At 46.1% G+C, this 22,446-nt stretch overlaps 1 protein-coding gene across 1 annotated transcript in view; it reads right to left on the reverse strand.

Annotated features, from left to right (window-relative positions):
* Positions 1 to 12,592, reverse strand: part of IGFBPL1 (insulin like growth factor binding protein like 1) — a 36,386-nt gene extending 23,794 nt beyond the window's left edge. The window contains exon 1 of the mRNA XM_035097186.3: positions 11,607 to 12,592. Coding sequence (XP_034953077.3) covers positions 11,607 to 12,093 — 487 coding nt within the window. The 5' untranslated portion in view covers positions 12,094 to 12,592. The remainder of the gene's footprint in view (positions 1 to 11,606) is intronic.
* Positions 12,593 to 22,446: the final 9,854 nt, after the last annotated feature.

The following is a 22,446-nucleotide window of genomic DNA, read 5'->3' on the forward strand; positions in this document are numbered from 1 at the left end:
GAGCACTCAGGGCTGATTTCCTTCAGAATGGATAGGTTTGATCTTCTTGCAGTCCATGGGACTCTCAAGAGTCTCCTCCAGCACCATAATTCAAAAGCATCAATTATTTTGTTTTCAGTAGTAAACCATAACTCCTGATGGTGGATCCACTTGGTGGATATTGTCAGTCATATACTCGTATGACAAGGACAAGTTATCTTTAGCACACTTCCTCCTGGGGTGACCTGATACTGCTTCAAACAACATATTTGGTTGAACTCAAACTGTCTTTGGCTCTCAGTCAAGACGGGCACAGTTATTTGAATGGGCAACACCAAAGTGAGTGGTTATTTCATCTTTTGGATTTAGCTGTGCTTAAATGCTTGGCATTTCCCTTCCACATTACAATTTCAATATACTGTATTTGCCACCGTCTTTTGCATTACTGCCAACGGATATGAACATAACAGGAACTCCAATATGAGAGATAAATATAGAACCGTGTTGCTCTTCTTTGCAAGATTGCATTTCAGATTTCTAATGGAGAGAGGGAGGTAGAAGCAGAATGCTTTGATGTCAGTGTCATATCTGGAAAAGCAGCACATTTCATAGGAAGGCTAGAAGCTCAAAACGAGCCAGGCATGATTCTGCTGCTTCCTTGCAGTATCCTGTCAGGACCTGTGGCAGCTGAGATCAGGGTGGATAAAAATCAGTGATAAAAAAACCACAGATATTTTTTATTTAAACCAGATTTTTAAATATTTAAACTGGATTTTTTAAAATTTAAATTGGATTTTTAAAAATAAAATGCTTTTGGAGGAAAAATCTTTCTAAACATAGTTTTCTATTTAAGTTACATTATATTCCAAAGGCTATTCATCTGGAAATAAGGATTTGTTTTTAATTATGTAGCATGAGGCCTTATATGCAATGTTTAATTTTTTTGGTAAATGAACTCCATTAATCCATTCACAATGCCATGCTCTTCCAGAGGTTTCTGTGAGATTATTTGGGGCAGTATTTCTAATGAGAAGATATGATCACAGATGCTTGTTTTTGCAGTTCTCAAAAGTGTGAATTTGTGTCTGCAGAGATAACATGCTTTTTCCTTCACAAGAAAAATGTTATAAAATAAACATACAGAGTTGAGGAAAAAACCTTAATCCCATTGTTCCTTTGCAAGTTTATATACACAGAATCAACCCCTTACCTCTTAAATGCTAAGTTCCAAGAGGTTCAATGAATAGATTGTTTGGAGTGGAATAGATTTGCTAAGTGTAAAGCAGTAAAAATGAAAGTGCAACCTTGTGAGCAGAATACTCCACTAGTCTTGGGATCTTTGTGTAATAATTGTGCAAGTCAGTAATTTTTGATAAACTGTAAAAACTACTCTGAAAATTTATTATTCCAAAGACGAAACCTTCATCCTTCATCTGGTTGCAAATATTAAGATTATACCAGCAAGAATCAGTCTTTCTGTTAAAAAAATGATTTAAATCAAATCCACTCTGGTTCATGTTGACATGTCTCTTGGCAGTCCAAGCATTTGTCAATGTTCAGGTCCTCTTAGATGTTGACAAGGAAGGTAATTGGTGGGGCATCCAGATGTTATTAGACTCTAACTCCCATCAGCCTCAGCCATCATGGCCAATGGCCAGAGGTGATGGGCTTTGTAGTCCTGCAATGTCCAGAGAGCCCCAGGCCCGCCCACCCACAACCCTGTCATAGAATGAGAGCAAATTTGGATGTCAACCTTGGCTCATAGCTGTCAAGTTCCGGATTGAAAAATCCAGGACCAGCAGTGACGCAGCACCGGAAGTCGCTTCTACGCGACTTCCGGACATGCATAGAAGCAACTTCTGGTGCTGCTCTGCCCATTTCCTAAATGGGCACAGCGGCACCGGAAGTCGCTTCTATGCACTTCCAGACATGCGTAGAAGCGACTTCTGGCGCCGCGGCCATTTTGGAAATGGGCAGAGCAGCACCAGAAACATGGCCGTCGGCAGGAGCTGCTTTCCGGGGGATTTACGGGATATAAATCCATTTGGGAGACCAGCGGGAAACGGTAAGAAAATACGGGGGTTTCCCAGGAAGAACGGGGTACTTGGCAGCTATGCCTTGGCTTATCTTATCTGGTGAGTTTGCCGTTTGGAATCATAGAGTTCAACCTCTTGCAATGCAGGAATCTCAACTGAACTAAACTCTTGGGGAAAGCGTATTTATATAGTACACAGAGAGCACCCCCAGGAGATGCTGTGAAAGAAGAAGTAGTATTTCATCCCTGCTTATCTATGTTCCACTCCATCACTAATTTTTTTCAGTTGTAGAAAGAAGGAAAGCAATCAAGGAGAGATATATTGAGTGAATAACAGGACGGAGCAATGGAGAACTTCTGAAACAACAATGGGATATTAGCTCCACCCAAGGCATGATGGAGAACAGCAACAACTGGGAGAAGATAGACGTAATCTTTTACATGGACAGGAAGAAACATCAGAATAATTGCCACACACAGGAAGAACAAGGATATCGTTTGAATGCTTCTTCTGTAGCTTTATAAATCATTTAATATGTCAATATGAATGGAAGCCGTTAATACTGCAGTTGTTGTATAATAAAGGATTGTTATTTTGACTAGAGTGCAATTGAAATTAGTAAGAGTTTGGAACGCAGAAATAAAGTAAGTCACCAAAGCATCAATTCTAGCACGCCGTGGGGGGGACGGAACCTAAATTATATCATTTGGCACCTGAATGATTGGTATTAGTAATTGTTTTATAATTTGGCATTGTTAAAATGAGGCTATTATTAGATTATTGTAATTGAAAACTAATAAAAAAATTATAAAAAAGAGAGAAGAGATATTGAATGAATAAAGGTTCAGGGAAATAAATAGTTAACCCCCCTTAAAAAAAACAACAACACAGCACACATGTTGGCAGTCTCCTGTGGATGCTTCTTGTAGGTTGGCAGGAAGAGTGTGTGGAAGACATTTCCCGCTATTTTTCCACATTAACCCTTACTCTCCTATTTGAATTAAATGCTATAAAAGTGCTAGACTTTGGACTGGATTGGGCCCATATGGTTTTGGAGGGCTGGGTTGTTGTTGTTTTTTAGAAGTTCCAAGCAAGCCTCAAAGCCTTTTGGTGCAATGGGATACCAGTTTGCTTGCAAGTGAGGTCCCCGAAGTCTCGCCCTTTCATTTTCCTGAAGATTAGAAGTGGATTTTCTGCTTGTAGCTGGCAATGTTATGCTTGTCAGACAGCATCACCGTTCATAAAAGCCCTTTGGGGTGGGGGGTGAGTTGCCTTTTCTTGGCTGATTTGCATGCAGTTTTCCTATTTTAAGTCAGATCATTTCTGAAGGTTTTTCCTTCCAAGAGTTTTTTGTATTCCAAGAGTGCTGTGGCTGTGAGGCCTGTGAAAATCTGCACACTATTAATGCATGTAGCAGGAACAATAGAGAAGCTGCTCCCTTTTGTCTGGAGAGATAAATACAGTGGTACCTTGACTTACGAAGACGATCCGTTCTGCGGCGCTCTTCGTAAGTCAAGGTTTTCGGATGTCGAAGCACCTGTTCTGCCCATGCGCGAAGCGCAATATTGCGCTTTTGCACATGCGCGGACTGCGCACAGGGCAGAAAGACTTCCGGGGTTGTCGACTTCCTAAGTCGAAACCTTTGGAAGTCGAAGCATTCGTATGTTGAGGTACCACTGTATATAAAATTCTGCGAAACAGAAATAGAGGGGAGGGTTGCTAATTTCACGATGGGGGGGGTGGGGTTTACAGTATGCAAAATGCAGAATATGTGAATGTAATTAAATTCAGAAAAGGGTACTGCCACCTGAAGTAGCTGCTGTTGTCATGTTTTGCAGAACACAGGGCAAATTCTTTTTTCTTCCTTGCAAGAACCTATCGAAAATGGGTTTCACAGCTAATGGTTGTACTGAAGTAACTTTTACTCAGAGTTTAAATGAAAGGCCCTGACTAACTTAGGTTTCAGTTAATTTCCATGAGTGTGTTATAAGAAAAACTGCTCCCTTTCCCTTATGGGGTATTCCGGAGCCTGTATTCCTTATGGGGTGGGTTCCCCTATTGGCAGGAGAAAATAACAGAGGCCAACCAGAATATACTGAGAAGCAGAGCGGCTAGTAAGCCTGATCTTTATTCAAGGAACTGTTGTAACAGGGTCCCCACTCACCACACACAGGAGGGAGGAGAACACAGAACAATGGTGCACAAGCCCTTATAAAGACGCCCCCCAAATCATACATCACAGAAGGAGGCGGTCTACAGCAGAAATCCTGCCTGCCAGGATACCTGATAATGGTCACTGATTGCCTTACCTGGGCAGTCTGGCCATTCTTTTGTGATGGTTCATACTTTAGTTCCTAAGTCCAGGTCACAGGCTCACCCTATTCCTACACAAATACGCCCTTAAGACAGGATTTGCAAGCAAAATGACAATGGGAAGGCTTTCCCCTTTTGCCTCCCTTACTGCAGAGGAATATTTGAGGTCATTGGGAGAGTTGAAATGGCTTCAGGATTGCTCTCCCATACTGTTTCAGACACATGGTTCATATATTTAGACATGTGTGCATATATGAATGTTTATTCTATATTTGAGACCTTAAAATTCTTATTAACACTGTTACTCTGAGTAAAATGTACTTCAGGGCAACCCAGTGGAACTTACCAGATACTGTAGTGCCAAAAATATGCCTGAGATTCTAAGCAGAGAAGCAACCAGCTCCCAAGGCTATATACCTCACACAGAAGGACTATATGCGGACATTCTCATTAATGGGGCAGAGCTGCCAGATAGTGGCGATTGCCTTGTCCTCTCTCCCCGCCCCCCGCTTTCAAATTCTTGTTATAGATACCTTGCTCATATGAATATGTTCAAGGTACCTGCTGAAAGGGGGTTAACGAACTGCTTTCTTTATCTCCTGCTCTTTCTTCAATGAGCTCATGATGGACGATGGTCATTTCCAGGCAATATTATTAATTCCCCCCCCCCCCCAGAAACACCTAGGTACATATACATATCTGTATCAATGAGGGGCAGGGAAGGGACAATAAAACAGAGAGGGATGTGTGGAAGAACAATCAATATCTACCCTAATGTGTGTGTGTGTGTGTGTGTGTGTGTGTGTGTGTGTGTGTGTGTGTAAATGTCCAGTAGCACCTTAAAGGTAAAGGTAAAGGGGCCCCTAACCATCAGGTCCAGTCGTGTCCGACTCTGGGGTTGCGACGCTCATCTCGCTCTATAGGCCGAGGGAGCCAGTGTTTGTCCGCAGACAGCTTCCGGGTCATGTGGCCAGCATGACAAAGCTGCTTCTGGCGAACCAGAGCAGCGTACGGGAATGCCGTTTACCTTCCCGCTGGAGCGGTCCCTATTTATCTACTTGCACTTTGATGTGCTTTCAAACTGCTAGGTGGGCAGGAGCTGGGACCGAATAACAGGAGCTCACCCTGTTGCAGGGATTCGAACCGCCGACCTTCTGATCAGCAAGCCCTAGACTCTGTGGTTTAACCCACAGCACCACCTGGGTCCTCTAAAGTAGCACCTTAGAGACCAACTAAGTTTGTTCTTGGTATAAACTTTCGTGTGTGCATGCACACTTCTTGCCAGGGAAACTGTGTGTTGATTCAGTTTTGTTCTTTTGTTGATTTTCCTCACCAGTTGTCAGTGTGGGTTTGCAAGCATCATGCGTTCTGGATGTATATATTAAATAATATATACAATGTATATAAAAAGGGAGTGGGCGGCGTTGTGGTCTAAACCATTGAGCCTCTTGGACTAGCTGATCGGAAGGTCGGCGGTTCGATTCCCTGCAACGGAGTGAGCTCCCATTGCTCTGTCCCAGCTCCGGCCAACCTAGCAGTTCGAAAGCACACCAGTAGATAAATAGGTACCACTGCAGTGGGAAGGTAAACGGCGTTTCCATACGCTCTGATTTCCGTCACAGTGTTCTGTTGTGCCAGAAGCGGTTTAGTCCTGCTGGCCACATGACCCGGAAAGCTGTCTGTGGACAAACGTCGGCTCTCTCGGCCTGAAAACGAGATGAGCGCCGCAATCCCATAGTTGCCTTTGACTGGACTTAACCGGCCAAGGGTCCTTTACCTTTTACCTATTTACCTTTAGGGGTGTGGCTGTGGGGTTTGTCATGAAGAGTACCTGTACTTCAGAATTTATCCCTACGCTAGTGGGAAAGATACTGTATATGATTGCAGTGGTGCACAGGGTGGTAAGGTGTTTTCACTGACCTGACCTCTGGCCGGTTGCATTGCTGCTGCTTAACAGAAGGTAGAGGGAAGAGGCAAGGAGATTGGGTTGGTGTTAACACACCGACAGGAGTGCTAGATGGGCTCCACTGCTGCATTTGGACTGTGTCAATCTCCCTGCCACAGCCTACACCCAGTAAGCCGCAACAGCATGGCTAACCAGAGGAATGCCTTCTCATTCCCTTAATGGATGGGAAATTCTGGCAGGATGAATGGATTTTTGAACAAATAGGAGGTAGGGAAGGGGTAAAGCACACCTCCCCCTTCATTTTTCTGATTCCACTTTCAGCCTCCACTACTGGTGCTTACCCAGATCTGTCTCCATCCTTCAGCGAAACACTTGGTAGGCGGGCAGACAGAAATCGAGAGAAACCCTATTATAGGTATTTGTCAGGGACTGGGCACAGGAGGAATGGTGGAGACCGCCTCCCCAGCCTGACCCTTCCAGAGAAGAAGAAGACAGTTCAGAATTACAACAGGGGTTTGAGGGACGTTACAGCTGAGGGGCAGTTGAGGGAAAAAGCTGGAAAATAATGGGAGAGGAGGAGGAGGAGGAAGAAGCACTGGTGTGTGTGTGTGTGTGACAGCTGATAGACACAGTATCTTTAGAGAGCATTCCAGACCCTCCCTCTCCCAGAACCCGGCAAGCATTGAAAGTAGGAGAGAAAAGAGCTCAAAGGAAGAGGAAACTTTTCAGCACCTGTAGCGATGACTCATGAGGAAGTGGGAGAGACGGAGGGGGTGGAGACCCCCTCAGGACAATGCCATTATTCTAAGAGGCTGCATTCCCAAGCCTCTCTCTGTGAATATTGATTAAAAGCAGATGGTATGGAGTTTTCCTTGCCTTATCCATACCTGGCAACCTGCCATGGGGGTTGGTTCCTCGGCTGCCTGACAGTATCGTCCCAATTTGGAGTTTCCTTATGGGTGAACACGACTACTTATACACAATATCAATGACTACTTTGGCTTCTCAAACTTCACCTTCGTTGTTTCCTTGCAGAAGATGACTAGAGCAGCCATAACAATGTTGATGCCATTAGCTCAGCATAGGACTCCTAATCTCAGGGTTGTGGGTTCGAGCCCTCATTGGGCAAAAGATTCCCGCATTGCAGGGGGTTGGACTAGAGGACCTTCACGGTCCTTTCCAGCACTATAATTCTATGATTCTATGACACGTGGACACTTGCCAGCCTACATTTTCCTCCACAACAGTATACAAAACACTTTCTTGTCCAAGCAGATATGTGGGAGGGGCGGGGGAAATCAGTCATGAGCTAGCTGGAATGTCAGTCTTCTTAAAAGGGAATTATTTGGATAAGAGTGGTGGGGAGGATCCAGGGTCATGCAAAGGAGGCGTCCTGCCACCTTTGTTGATCATGGGTGGGGTTGTCACCATCCCTGTAACAAAAGATACAAGCAAGGAAAGGAGAGTGCAGAGCTCAAAGCCAAGCTGCACAATTTCGCTACACCCATGCAAAAATATTGCAGGGGAGGGAAAAAAAAAATCTAATTTATGAAAATGTAACCGCACAGGCAGTGAAACGAGCTAAGCTCTGAACTAATCTCCTGTTGGCGGAGTCAGCAAGAGGATTAAAGAGTGCGAAAAGGACTGGCGGGCAGAAAAGGAGATCTGTCATTTGTGACTTGATCTGTTCAGAGTATTGTCAAGTGAGCATCGGTTTGGGGCGGCTCAAAGGAACCACAGGTCCTTTGAAAGAGTCCCATCTCTGGTGAGATCCCCATTTCTCCCAAGTTCTGCCTGAGGCACAGGAAAGGGAATGGGGTGGGCTTTGTTTCGAGAAAGTGTGACAAAGCCATGAATGAATAGATCTGGAGACACACAGACACCTCTCTTCAAACTGAACGGCATTCCATTAAATAAATTAGGGCATTCTCTGAAGCAGGCAAAGGCACAGACTTCGAAATGTACTTTTGAAGTTGGGTTGTGCTAGTATCAAAATGAGAACAATAAAAAATTATGGAATCCCCCAGATTCCCACAATGCTCATTAGGGGAAAAAAAAGCAAAACAAAAAACACAGAGAGCTTATAACAAACTAGAAGGAATGGGCTTGATTACAAATGGGCAGAGAAGCAGCTGTTACACACAACCCTGCGTCCCAAAGGGGACTGTTAAATATTGCCCCACTGATTATACATGAATAAATTAGTGCCCTTGGGTTAAGATATAATGAGGTGCTTACTGACACATAAAAGCCCCCTCTTTGGCAGAGCTTTCATTATCATCAGAATGGACAGCTACAGAGGCAGTCGGTGATATAACACCAAGCGCCACCAAAAGCTCCAGTCAGACAGTTCTTTGTTTGTTACATTTTTATCCTGCTCCAAATAACTCCGAGGAGTCTACATGGCACCCCTCACCTGCTCCCCCTGGTTTTATCTTGACAACAACCCTGCGGGGTAGATTAAGCAGAGAGAGGAGGGTGAGCCCAGGACCTCCATATACAGTACATGGCCCAGGCTTGCGCATCCGAGAGGTCACTTCAGTGATGCTAACGCAGCGGTTTGACTTCTCCCCCGAAGGTGCACTCCATTGTCTCTCGAGACAGACATGTGCCGGAAAAGAAAGACATCAGGTATAACTGTTACATTTATATATTGGGGGAAAACTTGGTGGCTTTTCAAGCTTGCAAACAGGGTGCCGTCAGAGGGGTTAAAGATGTAGAATTTTTAGGTTGCCAGCCATTATCTCAGACCCTCCCAGTGTCCCTTTTCCCAGGGACAGTCCCGGATTTACAGAAGCCGTCCTGGTTTCTGATTTAATCCCTGAATGTCCCACTTTTCCTTGGGACGCCCCTATTTTCATTGGAGAAATGTTGGTGGGTGTGGTAGAAGTCATCTGAAGTCAGCCGTGCTTTTGGGTGTTTGGGAAGCACTGCACAAAGGAGTCCGACAAGCTGGCAAGACAACCCACAGCCCGAGGCCTGAGCATATTGCAGGCAAAGCCCCTTGCGCTGTGGTTCCCACCTGCCTAACAACTAGCTGGCTGTTAGGTACTTGGGAAACCTTGACATCAGGTGATTGGCAGGTGGGTTGTCACCACTGGCGGAGGAAGAGGAGTTTGGGGGAAGCACACCGCCCCCGGCAGCGCGATCCCGGTAGGGTGCCATCACGGCTGCCCCCCTGCCTGCACTGGGCGCCCTGCCCCTGCCCCACCCCCAGGATGCGCGCCACGCCCCCAGGACGCGCGCCAGCCCTGCCTCTGCCTGCTCTCCGTCCCCCAGTGCAGGAGCATGAAGCTCTGCCACTGGTTGTCACACACACCTGCCAATGTTGGCCTGCAGGAATGGGGACAGAGAATTATCTGGCCTGCTGGGCTAAGAAGTCCCAGGTGGGTGCTGCAGCTCACAATGGGTGGGGAGTGTCTGACTCAATCAGAAGGCAGAATCTTCTCCCCAGGACATTCCTGTGCTTAAAACAGAAGCCTGGACATGCTGGACCTTTCGCTAGTGCCTGTCAGCTGTCTAAGATCAGCAGGGGACCCATACGGGCTGCAGCACAACATGTGCCTTGGATTTGCAGGGGGTAGAGAAATTCTGAAACATTGCCAGGTCTCAAAATTAGAACCACAGGAAAAAGGGGGTGGGCGGGGGATCTTCAAGGTTTAGATTCCCAGCTGTAGACAGCAGGGGTGCCAACTTGAATAAAATATGGGGGGGGAGCTAGGCCCCATCCATATAATTGATATCGTGATGAGGTGTATGCACACAGCTCCATATTTCGCAATCAAATCTTACCTGTCAGTCCCCAACTTTTCCATGGGCTTCTTCTTCACAGCCCTCAATTCTTAATAAAAAAAGTAACCAGTATTCTGTACCTTTCTGTAGGTAAAGGTAAAAGGACCTTTACTGGCCGAGGGAGCCGGCATACAGCTTCCGGGTCATGTGGCCAGCACTAAGCTACTTCTGGAGAACCAGAGCAGTGCATGGAAATGCCATTTACCTTACCGCCGGAGCGGTACCTATTTATCTACTTGCACTTTGTCGGTACCTATTTATCTACTTGCACTTTGACATGCTTTTGAACTGCTAGGTTGGCAGGAGCAATGGGAGCTCACCCCATCGCGGGGATTCGAACCGCCGACCTTCTGATCGGCAAGTCCTAGGCTCTGTGGTTTAACCCACAGCGCCACCTGCATCCCCCTTTCTGTAAGCTATGCTAAATCCATCAAAAGCCCCATGCATCAAAGTACCCACAACCCCTTGCATGTAGAATCATAGAATTGTAGGTGTTTAATTAATTTCCTCTCCAAAAAAGAGACAGGGGGCTGTAGCTTAATGGTAAAAAAGGTAAAGGTAAAGGACCCCTGGATGGTTAAGTCCAGTCTTAGGCGACTATGGGGTTGCGGCGCTCATCTCGCTTTCAAGTCAAGGGAGCTGGCGTTTTTCCATAGACAGCTTTTCAGGCCATGTCCATGAGTAAATTGCTTCTGGCGCAACAGAACACTGGGATGGAAGCCAGAGTGCACAGAAATGCAATTTACCTTCCTGTCGCAACAGTACCTATTTATCTACTCACACTGGTATGCTTTTGAACTGCTAGGTTGTCAGCAACAGGGACAGAACAATGGGAGATCAACCCATCATGAGGATTCGAACCACCGACCTTCCAATCAGCAAGCCCAAGGGGCTCAGTGGTTTAGACCACAGCGCCACCTGCTCCCTCGGGCTTATTCACACATGTCTGAAGTAACTTTCACCGAATGCAGTGGGATGGACTTCTCAGTAAACATGGATTGGATTGCACGAGTCAACCGGACAACAAGACCTGACCAGAACACTATTTTCACTTGAACACCTGTCACTCTTTTACTTCCCCTCCTTTCCATCTGGGTCTGTAAGTCTTCAGCAGCCAGTGCCGGAGGATGAAGCTCCACCACTGCTGAATGGTTTAGTTTATATGAAACATGCAGGGATTTATGCTATGCAAAATGAACCATGGAAAGAAAAAAAGGGAAGTCATTGATCTTTTATAATTCTAAGACAGTGGTTCCCAACCTTTTTAGGGGCTTGCCTCACCTAAGCATTTCTAAAATCCTGATCTCCCCCACATATAATTCTTATTATTCAAAAAGTGAACTCCTATTCACATGGAGGAAGCCTAAAAGAACATTAACTTGGTCCAAACAAGCTTCCGAAATGCCCCCCCCCTAAAAATCAAATTGCCCCCTGTGGTTGTAAGAGGTGTGGGTGTCTCGATTTTAACTGTTCAAACAGACAAGAAGGGTATTTATCTGGACCAAGGAACAACTATGCAAACATTCAGAAATACAAACATTTCCTGACTGGCCACTGCCCCCCACCCCACAGAGACTTACCGAGCTTGCACTCGCCGTCGTGCGCCTTCCGGACGCGCTCCCGGCCGCTGTGCAGGGCGCGCCAGCTGTGCAGGTGGAGGGCGCACACGCTGCTGTAAGAGCGGCCGTCGGAGCCGCAGACGGCGCCGTCCTCCTTGCAGACGCAGCGCCCGGTGCCTTCTTCCTGCTCCTGCTCCTCTTCCTCGGCGGCGGGAGGCTCGGCTTGGCGCTGGCTAACGCACACCAGCCCCGGGCCGCAGCGAGCGCCCCGAGCCCCTCCGCACCGCTCGCCCTCGGCGCTCAGGCACCGCTCGCAGCAGCCGCACTCGTCCCGCGCCGTCAGCTCGGGCGCCGCGCACCGCGCCGTCTCGCACAGCTCGCGCCGGCAGGGAGCGCACGCCGCCGTCTCCGCCGCGCTCCTCGACGCCAGGCACAACCAGAGGGCCAAGAGCGGCAGCAGCAGCAGCAGCCGCGGCGGTAGCGTTGAGCCCCAGACGGCGGGCATCATGGCGAGCTGGGCAGGCAGACCAGGCGGGCGACGGCAGCTCAGGAAGGAGCCGTCTAAAGGGGCGCAGCGTCGACGGCAGAGTCAGGGGAGGTGGGTGGGGATGGCGAGAGATACGCCCCCTAGAACGACCACGCCTCCACACTAGGGCGCCTCAGCGCGCGAGCTGACTGCGACCTTCCTGCGTGCGATTCCTTAGCTCCAGTTTTGAACTCAGCGGAGCCCGACTGTCAGCACCTCGAGGCTCAGGATCAGGCGCCAGCACTGGTTCTGGAGAGAGAAGAAAAGCCAAGCGGGGAGTGTCGAGAGCAGAAGCGGATGATGCGCCCTTGTGCGTAATTATCCTTTCTTCGCCTGCCTTTTCTGCTGGCCAGATCACCTCCGCGCCAGTAGCTAGAGTCTAGATCCCCACTCGCCAGCTGCGCTACGGGGTTTGTTTGTGCGTGTTTTGTTCTAGCCACGAAACAGTGTGCTGCTTCAGCTCCTATCTGCTTCGCTTTGCGGGTTTTGCACGGTGTTTTAAAAACATTATCAGGGATTGACCACATGCAAAGACCTACGGAGGCTTCCTTGTGCTATTAGCGAAGAGGTATAGCGCCCCCCTTGCACCCTTGGCAAGGAGCAACTGGCGTAGCGTGCTGGGTGCTGGGGAGTCCTTGCCCCGGGCGCACAGAGATGAAGAGCAGCACCCTCTGCGCCCTGCCTGGGAGACGAGGGCTGGGCGAGCTGAGGGTGAAGAGTTCCCTCTGCGCCTCTCCCACCCAGCGCTTGAGCGCCCGCCCGTCGGCAAGAGCGCTTGTCAAGGCGCAGCGGGTGCTCCGCCGCTGCAAGGAGCATCATACCCTCCAACATTTCGCCAATGAAAATAGGGATAATAATAGTAATAATAATTCCCCACCCATCTGACTGGGCTGTCCCAACCACTCTGGGCAGCTTCCAATATATATATAATGCACAATAAAACATCGCACTTTTTTAAAATTAAAAAAAAAACACTTCCCTATGCAGGGCTGCTTTCAGATGTCTTCTAAAAGTTGTATTGTACTCCATACCTTCCAATATTTCTCTGATTAAAATAGGGACGTCCTAAAGGAAAGTAGGACATTCTGGGATCAAATCAGAAACCAGGATGGCTTCTGTAAGTCCGGGACTGCTCCTGGAAAATAGGGACACTTGGAGAGTCTGGAACTGTATCGTCATCCCCCTCTCTTGCACCATTGGAGCCCTGCTGGGTGCTTCGCTCATACTTCTAATACTGTAGTACCTGGCACTATTGGCCCAGCCCACGCCAGGGATGGGATTCTTCTGCCAAGATGCCCAGAGGAGCATGCACATCTTGCCCAGCAGCCTAGACCAGCAAAGGAGCAGCCAGGGTGGGGTGGGGTGGGGTGGGCACAGAAAATAGCAAATGCAAAAGCACCTGAAGTTACAGTTTCAAATTAGGTCATTCGCTTTATTAAATGAGATGAAGATAGATGTGATCCAGCTTTATTCAGGCCATTTTGGACTGGAGTCCTGTTCTAGCTAGGTTTATAATATGTGCTATTTTTTGCTCATGTGCCAAACCCAGCCATCGTTTCGCAAGGTGAGGCTGCCCAATCCAGCTACGCTCCTCAGTGCATTAATTTGCAGAGTGTCTTTGCTTAATCCCTGCTCAGTAGCAAGGGATGGTTTATTCAGGCGGCTTTCAGAACTGCATTGTACAGAGCATAATAGCAAGCTGATTCCCACAGCATTACTGCTCGACTGGGATTAGCATTTTTCAGCCTGGCGCTTTTAATGGGATGGGGATATTGTGCTCTGTCTCAACACTTGGCTAAACAGGCTGGCCTCCACCCCAGTCAAAGCAACACACAAGCTTTGATGAGTGTGAAAATGGCTCTGTAAGTTGTCTGTCTAGAAACCGAACAGTGGAAAGTTGAATTGCCAGACTCTTGACTGCAACAACATTAGCTCTGGGGGCATCTTAAGCAGAAACAGGTTTGTGTGGGGTGGCAGTGTCCCCCAAAGTCATTGGAAGAGGCATGAGTCAGGAGCCATGAGATTTGTGGCATGAGATTTACATACCATCCTTCATCATAAGCTATCAGGGTGGTTCACAAAATAAAATACAGTGGTACCTCAGTTTTCGTTCCGCAAGTCTGTTCGAGTTCCAAAACATTCGAAAACAAAAAACTGAAAGTGGAAGCCTCAATACAGAAAACTCAAAATGCATGCCACATTTCCTGTTCGACTTCTGAGGTGTGTTCGAAAACTGAAGCACTTACTTCCGGGTTTTCAGCATTCAAGTTGTGAAACGTTCGACTACAGAGGTGTTCGAAAACTGAGGTACCACTGTACAGGATTAAAAACAAGTAAATAATTAAATACAAGCCAGTGAAACAATAACCGCCCCCCCCCCCCGCCTACTAAATGTGGCTGTGGGAACGGAAAGTTTATTGTTTCACTAGTTTGTTTTTAATTTTTACTTGTTTTTATTGTGTAATTTTTTTGTGAACCACCCTGAAACCAAAGGCCTGGTTGAATAGGAACATTTTTGCCTGGCACCTAAAAATATAAAATGACATAGCCAGGTGAATCTCCCTGGGGAGAGCATTCCACAAGCCACTGCAGAGAAGGCCTGTTCTCGTGTTGCCACCCTCCAGACCTCCTATGGAGGAGGCACATGAAGAAGGACCTCAGATAATGAACACGGATGCTGGGATGGTTTATTGACAGAATTATTGGTGGGGCGGGGGGGAGTAGATCCTCATATTGACACCCACAATATCTATCCCTGACACCTAATTTTAGCCCAATCATGCGCTTCATTACCTCTTAAAAAACAGGAACTAAGAGGGCCAGTGCCAGATTTATGTATAGGCTAAGTAGGCTGAAGCCTAGGGCCTCTAAATCTAGGGGGCCTCGCCAGCCTGCTCGCTTCCCAGTGGGCAGTCTCCCCTCTCCCAAAATTGCAAACCCAAGACTTCATGTGTGGACGGGGCAACTTGGGCCTCTAAATCTAGGGGGCCTCGCCAGCCGGCCCTTTCCCCAGTGCCGCAGTCTCCTCTCTCCCAAAATTGCAAACCCAATACGTCATGCGAGGGCAGGGCAACTCAGGCCCAGAAACTATGAGACTCAGGGCTAGCCAGTGGGGCCCAATTGGAAGCAGTAGGGTGCAACTTGAATTTTTTTTGTAGGGCCCCTGTTCACAGCCAAAGTCTGCAAAATCTTATAGATATAAATAAAATCCATCTAGGACTTCCAGTTCAGCGCCAGCGTCGATCGGCGGGGTTTTGTCTCGTTCCGAGACAGCCTGCCTTCGCTAGAGGGGGGGAGGGCAGCGGGAGCAACGCTGCGCCCCATAGAACCTCGGGTCGAGCGTCCCGGGGGCGAATTGCTCAGCGGAGCCCCAAATCCGGACTCCCCAGACCCCCTGGCAGCGCTAGTAAGTGCACCGGGGCGAGAAGGATCGAAGTCGCGGGGGCCATTTTGAGCGCCATCGTTGCTCTAGCGAAGGGAAGCTCCGAGCCGGAGACGGGGAGCGCTGGATTCTTCCAAAGAAGAAATTAAAGAATTGGACTGTAAGTAATTCGGCTATATAATTTTAAATTTCAATTCGGAACTGGGAGAGAGAGAGAGAAAAAAAACGGAAGCCATCTCCTCCCGCCGGTGGTTTGAAGAAACAGTAAAGCAAATTCCCTAACCGGGGGTAAAAAAGACTTTTTAATAAGGAAAACCTCAAAGACGAAAGAGTACCCCCCCTGGAAGCAGGGTGAAAGGGGGAGCGGATTATACAAAAAGTAAAAATCCCCTGCAAAGAAATTGAAAAAACCCTATTACTCCCTGGAGACTGGCAGCCCATTTGCCCCAGCGAGAGGATTGAGATTATAAAGAATAAGAAAGTTGGATTTTATTATAGACATTTTAACATCATTTGGAATTTTATATGCAAAAGACAGCCAGTTGGCTTTAAAAGTGGATGAGAAAAACAACAGTAACTATTTCCCACCATGCAAGATAAGCGGTGACCTTGACAGGACTGAACGATGCCAGCAAAAAGATATTCCCCTGAGTTCCAAAAGACTGTTCTGGAACTCTTGAAGTGTTTAAAGAGTGACATTATTGAAGAGTATATACAATCACAAGATTTAACGCAGCATACTCAGGTGGTGGACTGTGAAAAGGACCTTGGAGAGGACCCTGCAGATGAGGAATATACGGACTTTGAACAGAATGAGAATAACAAAGACAATGCTCGAGAAAATAGTGACAAAAACTGTGAGATTATAATACAAAATGATGCCCACCACGACAGAGAAGAAGATTCTTTACTGCAAAACAACAAGAGGATTGTCCTCCTTCTTCGAAGGGGACGACAGGAGTTGGTAGAACTTCAGATTTACCACAAGAGAAAGGAAAAAGGCAATCAAAGAAGAATTGAAACTCAGGGGGGGGGGGTTTTCAATGAGGCTTGGAAGATGAAATATGGGAAAAAAGGGGTGGGATGAAGAGAGAATGTAAATGAGATTGTTAAGATGGTTTAACAGGTTTGAAACAGGACTGTGAACTGGATTTCGCTGGAAGGATGGGGTGTTAGTTAACAGGGAGGGCAGGGCAGTTGGAGAACAATTATAATATAAATTAGAATTGAGATATGAAACAAAGATCTAAAAGTTAAAGAAAAGTCTAGTGAGGGGCAAAATAGGTTAGGGTAGAAAAAGAATTGGTGATAATATTAGAGTAAGATATTTTATGAAAGTGATAAAAGTGAATTTTAGAAGTTGTATGATAAATTGAAAGGAATTATCATTATTTCAAATAAGGTTAGTATAATTGGTAAAGATGATTGGAGATATGGAGAAATGAAACTGTTAAGATGATTTAAAATAATGAAAATCGGAGAAGGGAGAGATTGGGGAAGTCCCCTAAAAATAATGTTTTGGACAATGAAAAATTATGTATTTTTTCTTTTCTTTTTTTCATGTTTTTCTTGGTTTTTTCTTTTTTTCTTTTCTCTTTTTGTGGGTTTTGGGGTGGGGGGCTAGGGATTCTATTTTCTAATTTTTTCTCTTTATTTTTTCATATATGATAAGTATATGGAATGTTGGCTGGGCGGACACCCGGCTCTGTCTTCCCCTGTTACTCTGGGGCCCACCGGTGGCAGGGGTGGGCGTTGGGGAGGGGAGGAGGGGTAGGGGAGAAACCCAGCCACTTAAAATGAACCACCTTCGACTATTTGCTCAGCATGGGTCTTTCTTGTGGCAGGAGGGGACTCATGGGGGGGGGGAATGGAAGAAGGTGTGAAATTACGATTGTTTATTTCTCTGTATTTTCTTTCTTTATTATAAAATCAATAAAATTATATTTAAAAAAATCCATCTAGATTGCCCTGGTGCAATCTTAGGAGCAGCACGCGGGGCCCAATTTGGCCCAGTTGCTCCAATTGCCTTAAGGTCAGCCCTGATGAGACTGTTCAGGGGTTGGACTGACAAGCCCTGCACCTTCTTGGTCCCTGGTGTCACCATTCAGAGTACAGACTCAAGGACTTGTTATGGAAATAAAGGGGGGGCACTTACTGGAAATCAGTTTTGTCACCTCCCCCCTCCCAAACCCCGAGACAATGAGCCCAGCCACCTTTTATTCACAGTCACATAAGCACTACACTACAGCATGGCTATAAACTTCATGTTCAACCGCTGAAATATACACCCAATATGTAGCAATGGAGATTTGTGTTACTGCTTTATGAATGAACACTGTGTTTTATGAATGGACTCTGTATTTTGTGAATTACCTAAGAGCCACCAACTTCCATGCATGTGACGTGTAATTATTTCCCCAAAGAGTTACATGATAACTAATCAGAGGCAGCTACAGTTGCAAATGACAACAAAATATCTGTGAAAGGAAGAGGAGCAGGATTGCTCATGTGTGTTGCAGGTAGAAATACTGTTTGTAATGAATTGAGAGCAGTAGTTTACTTGCTCAAATTAACAAATAAGAATGTTTTGATAATTTAAATTCTTGATTAAAATTGATTACCTAATTGAGAAGGGGATTGTAACAAAAACACTGGGTCCTAATTTGAATAGTAGAGTGCCTGGTATCTGGTGGGCAATCCCATCCTTTATTTCCACACTGTGGCTGCAGACCAAATCACCCGTCAGGAGAGTTATGAGATTCAGGTGAGGGTCAGATGCCTTGTCAATCCCGAGCAGGTTCATAAGAGGATGACCAACCACCTTCTCCCTGGCCAGCCTTCTTCATAAAGGATCACTTTGGGATGTTCTGAAAAACTGACCAGATGATACCCAGCCAAAGATTATGTAATCTAGGTCTCTGTGTGGGGAAAAAAACCCTGCAGACACGGCAGTTATGAATTGGGGGCTAGAACAGAACTAGATAGACACATAACCCTTGTGGATTCTGCCACCTGAGGCAGTTGCTTCACCTTGCCTCATGAGTGGACCGGCTTGGTAGGAGCATCTTGCTATGGAACTCTGCTGGTGAGATCAGTAGATTTGCTTTGTTGGAGTTTTTGTAGGTTGTGCCTCCACCTGTGTTGCACCTATATATTTATAAATAAACATGACATACAGTGGAACCTCGGTTTATGAACACCTCGGTTTATGAATTTTCGGTTTATGAACGCTGTGGACCCATCTGGAACGGATTAATTCATTTTCCATTACTTTCAATGGGAAAGTTTGCTTCAGTTTATGAACGCTTCAGTTTATGAACAGACTTCCGGAACCAATTACACCCATGCTTCAGTTTATGAACGCTTCAGTTTAAGTACTCCGTGGACCCGTCTGGAACGGATTAATCCACTTTCCATTACTTTCAATGGGAAAGTTTGCTTCAATTTATGAACGCTTACTCCACGGACCGTCTGGAACGGATTAATTCACTTTCCATTACTTTCAATGGGAAAGTTCGCTTCAGTTTATGAACGCTTCAGTTTATGAACAGACTTCCGGAACCAATTGTGTTCATAAACCGAGGTACCACTGTATTACAAAATGCCTTAAGCTTCCAATGCTTGCTTCCAAAGAGAACCAAATATGGGCACTAAACTCACTGCTCAGACAAGTAGGATGCACATCACGATATCAAATAACTGAGCAGAACTAAAAAACTTCTAACAGGAATGAACAGCTATTTCCCTAGGGAGTTACTCAGTCTAAGGGGGCTGGAAGGAGCTGCTTCCCAGGAAAGAGGTTGCAACCCCCCCCCCCCGAGGTTATTAATTTTCCTTATCTTTCTGTTTCAGACATCACTTCTGCCTGTGCCATCAAAGCAGTTCAGGAGAAAGTCGACAGGCTCAAGAGGTATAGAAAATAGTGATAGAAAAATAACATTGTTTTTGACTGGTGCCTTGCATAGAAATTTTGCACCTTGTGAAAGCTGAAATGGTCTTCACTTCCACATTACTGAAAACCCAATTGCTTGTTGCATTCCTCCACTCCGTAGTTTATGATTTGAATTGATGCAGTTTTTGTAAAGTGTGGAGCTCAGTTTATGCAACACTCACTGCGTTGATTGCCTTGGGAGAAGATGTGGGGATATTGTTCATTCTGAAAAGCTCTTTGCCCTCACTCGACCCCAGGGCAAATAAGGACACACAAGAGGTCACTGTGCAGACTAGAATGAGGAAAGTTACAGTCAGTTGCCTGTGGAATGAGCACCATCTACCGGGCAATATCAATCCAGCCTTCCTAGCTTCGTGCATGCCTATTTATATGGATTGGTTTTGTAACGGTCTGATAAAATTGTTTTATTGTCTGGTGCTTATATTTCATCTCTTTATATTTATTTGCTTTAAGCTTCCTTAGGCAAGGGGGCTGTTGGCTGAAAGGCATTATATGAATGTAAGCCTAAGAAATAAGGTTGCAAAATATACTTATAGGGTTGCATCCAGTTGTGGCATGCTCAGGATAGAGCCACTGAAATTAGTCCTGGCTAAGTATGGAGACAACCAGTGAAATCAATGCATGCATAAAATGAACTTACAGGAAAGAGCTTGAGCACAGCACTCAGGCACAGAGAGTTCACTTAATTTTTTATTTATAAAAAAATACTTTCCAGATATATACATTTCACTGATTTTACAATCATTTTGACATTTCAAAATGCGGTTCCTTAAATTTATTTTTAATATCTTCTGCATATCCAAATTAACTTATCTTACTCATTTATTTATCTTCTTTAAATATATACTCTTATGTACCGTATTTTTCGCTCCATAGGATGCGCGTGACCATAGGACCTTATTTTTAGAGGGGCAAAACCAGGGAAATTCCCCCCCCCCGGTTTCCCTCCTCTAAAAGGCTGGGAGGGGGGGAGCTGGAGGGGGAGCGGAGGAGACAGTGGCGGCAGAGGGACCAGGCTAGTGACGGGGGCGGGGGAGGAAGGGGCAGCCTGGTAGCAATGCTACCGGGCTTCTCCTGCCTCCCCCACCCCTGCCGACACCGGCGAAAAGGGGGGGGGGAAGAAAGGGGAATCCCCATAGCGATGCTTCACGGAGCAGGGAAGGAGCAGCTGCTGCCCGCTCCTCCTTCCCTGCTCCGTGTCAAACATCTCCCCCCCCGCCGCCGCTTATAAAAGCAGGCTTTTGCAAGCGGCAGCGGCAGTGGGCAGCAGAGGAGATGCTTCACAGATGCTCCCCTGCTCCCCGTTGAACGTCTCCTCCCCCTCCCTGCCGCTCGTAAAAGCAGACTTTTGCAAGTGGCGGCAGCAGCGGGGGGAGATGCTTCACAGAGCAGGGGAGGAGGGCGGGCAGTGGCTGAGGCAGAAGGACGAGAGGGGAGAAAGGGCATTCTCGCCAGTTGTCCTTGTCCCTCCGTGCCGCTGCTGCCTGCCTCTCACAAGAGCAGGCATTGGGAGAGGTGCAGCACCCCAATGCTTGCTCTTGCCAGCGGAGGAGGCGGTGACTTCGCTCCATAGGACGCACAGGGATTTCCCCTTCCTGTTTAGGAGGGAAAAAGTGCATCCTATGGAGTGAAAAATACGGTAGCTGCAGGTTATTACAATAATCCTGCCAATGTTTGTTTGTTTTTAAAAAAATCTCTTTACAATTTATCTGTAAATATTCGATAAACCATTTCCATTCTTTTGTAAAAAGTTTGTTATCTTGATTTCTTACTCTTCTTGTAAGTTTTGCCATTTCTGCATATTCCACAAGTTTTTGTATCTATTCTTCCTTTGCTGGGACGACTTCTTTCCATTTTGGGGCAAGTAACATTCTTGCCGCTGTAGTTGCATGCATGAATAAATTTCTATACAATTTAGGTTGTTCTATCCCTATAATTCCCAAGAGAAAGGCTTCTGGTCCCCCCCCAAAAAAACCTTATTTTAAACATCCTTTTCATTTCATTGTACTGTATATCTCTTCTTCAGGCACCTAAGGATATGTAATGAGGGCACCAGGCAAGTCTCCATGAGGAGAGCATTCCACAAATGGGGAGCCACCACAGAAAAGGCCTGCTCTCATGTTGCCACCCTCAGGAAGTCTTGTGGAGGAGGTACATGAAGAAGGGCCTCAGATGATGATTGCAGTTGTGGTTCTAGGACTTTATAGGTCAAAACTAGCCCTTTGAATTGGGCACAGAAAGTGTGACATCAGACTCATGCGATGGGCTTGTATGAAGCTGGCCAAATTTTGAGATGAAGTGCTTAATGAATTTACTGGAAGAAGGGCAGATAAATGCCCAGGATGGGCTTTGTTCAATCTCGTGTGTGTGTGTTTGTGTTTGTGTGTGTCTGTAAATGCAGATGTGTGCTGTACTATTTGTGGCAAGACTTATGGTAACTAAGTATTGGAAATATATGGAAGGAACTTCCCTGATGAATTGGTGTAATAAGGTCTTGAAATTGGCACTTGCTGAGAAAAGCACAATAAACTTAGAATGGCACAAGGTATAAAACAAAAGGACTCCTTTACGGTAGAGCGGTACGGTTTTATAATGCATACAGCGAAGAATGATTATAAAGGACTTCATAAAAGCAGTTTTGGTTGGTTTGACTACTTTTTGTCTTATGTTTTGTGGACCTTGTGAATTTGTATATATGATGGAGACAGGAATGGACTTCAGATCTGAATGCATACTATATTTCTCAGGGAGAAATCTATTAATATATATATATATGCCATAAATGTATGGTGTGTGTACACAGTCTCTTTCTTTCATTCACATTTGTGCTCTCGCACTATGCACACATGTCAGGCTTCGGGGAAATCGGATCCCTCCCCTGGTGGCAGTAAGTAAGCAGATCAAACGAAAGGAGCGTTCTTACCAGATAAGTTATTTAATAATCACAGCGAGAGAAAAAGGAATGCATATCTCTCTAGAAATGGTGTTGCTCCCACTAAAG

Source organism: Zootoca vivipara, chromosome 15 (assembly GCF_965207765.1).
Source record: "Zootoca vivipara chromosome 15, rZooViv2.hap1.1, whole genome shotgun sequence".
Classification (NCBI taxonomy): Eukaryota; Metazoa; Chordata; class Lepidosauria; order Squamata; family Lacertidae; genus Zootoca; species Zootoca vivipara.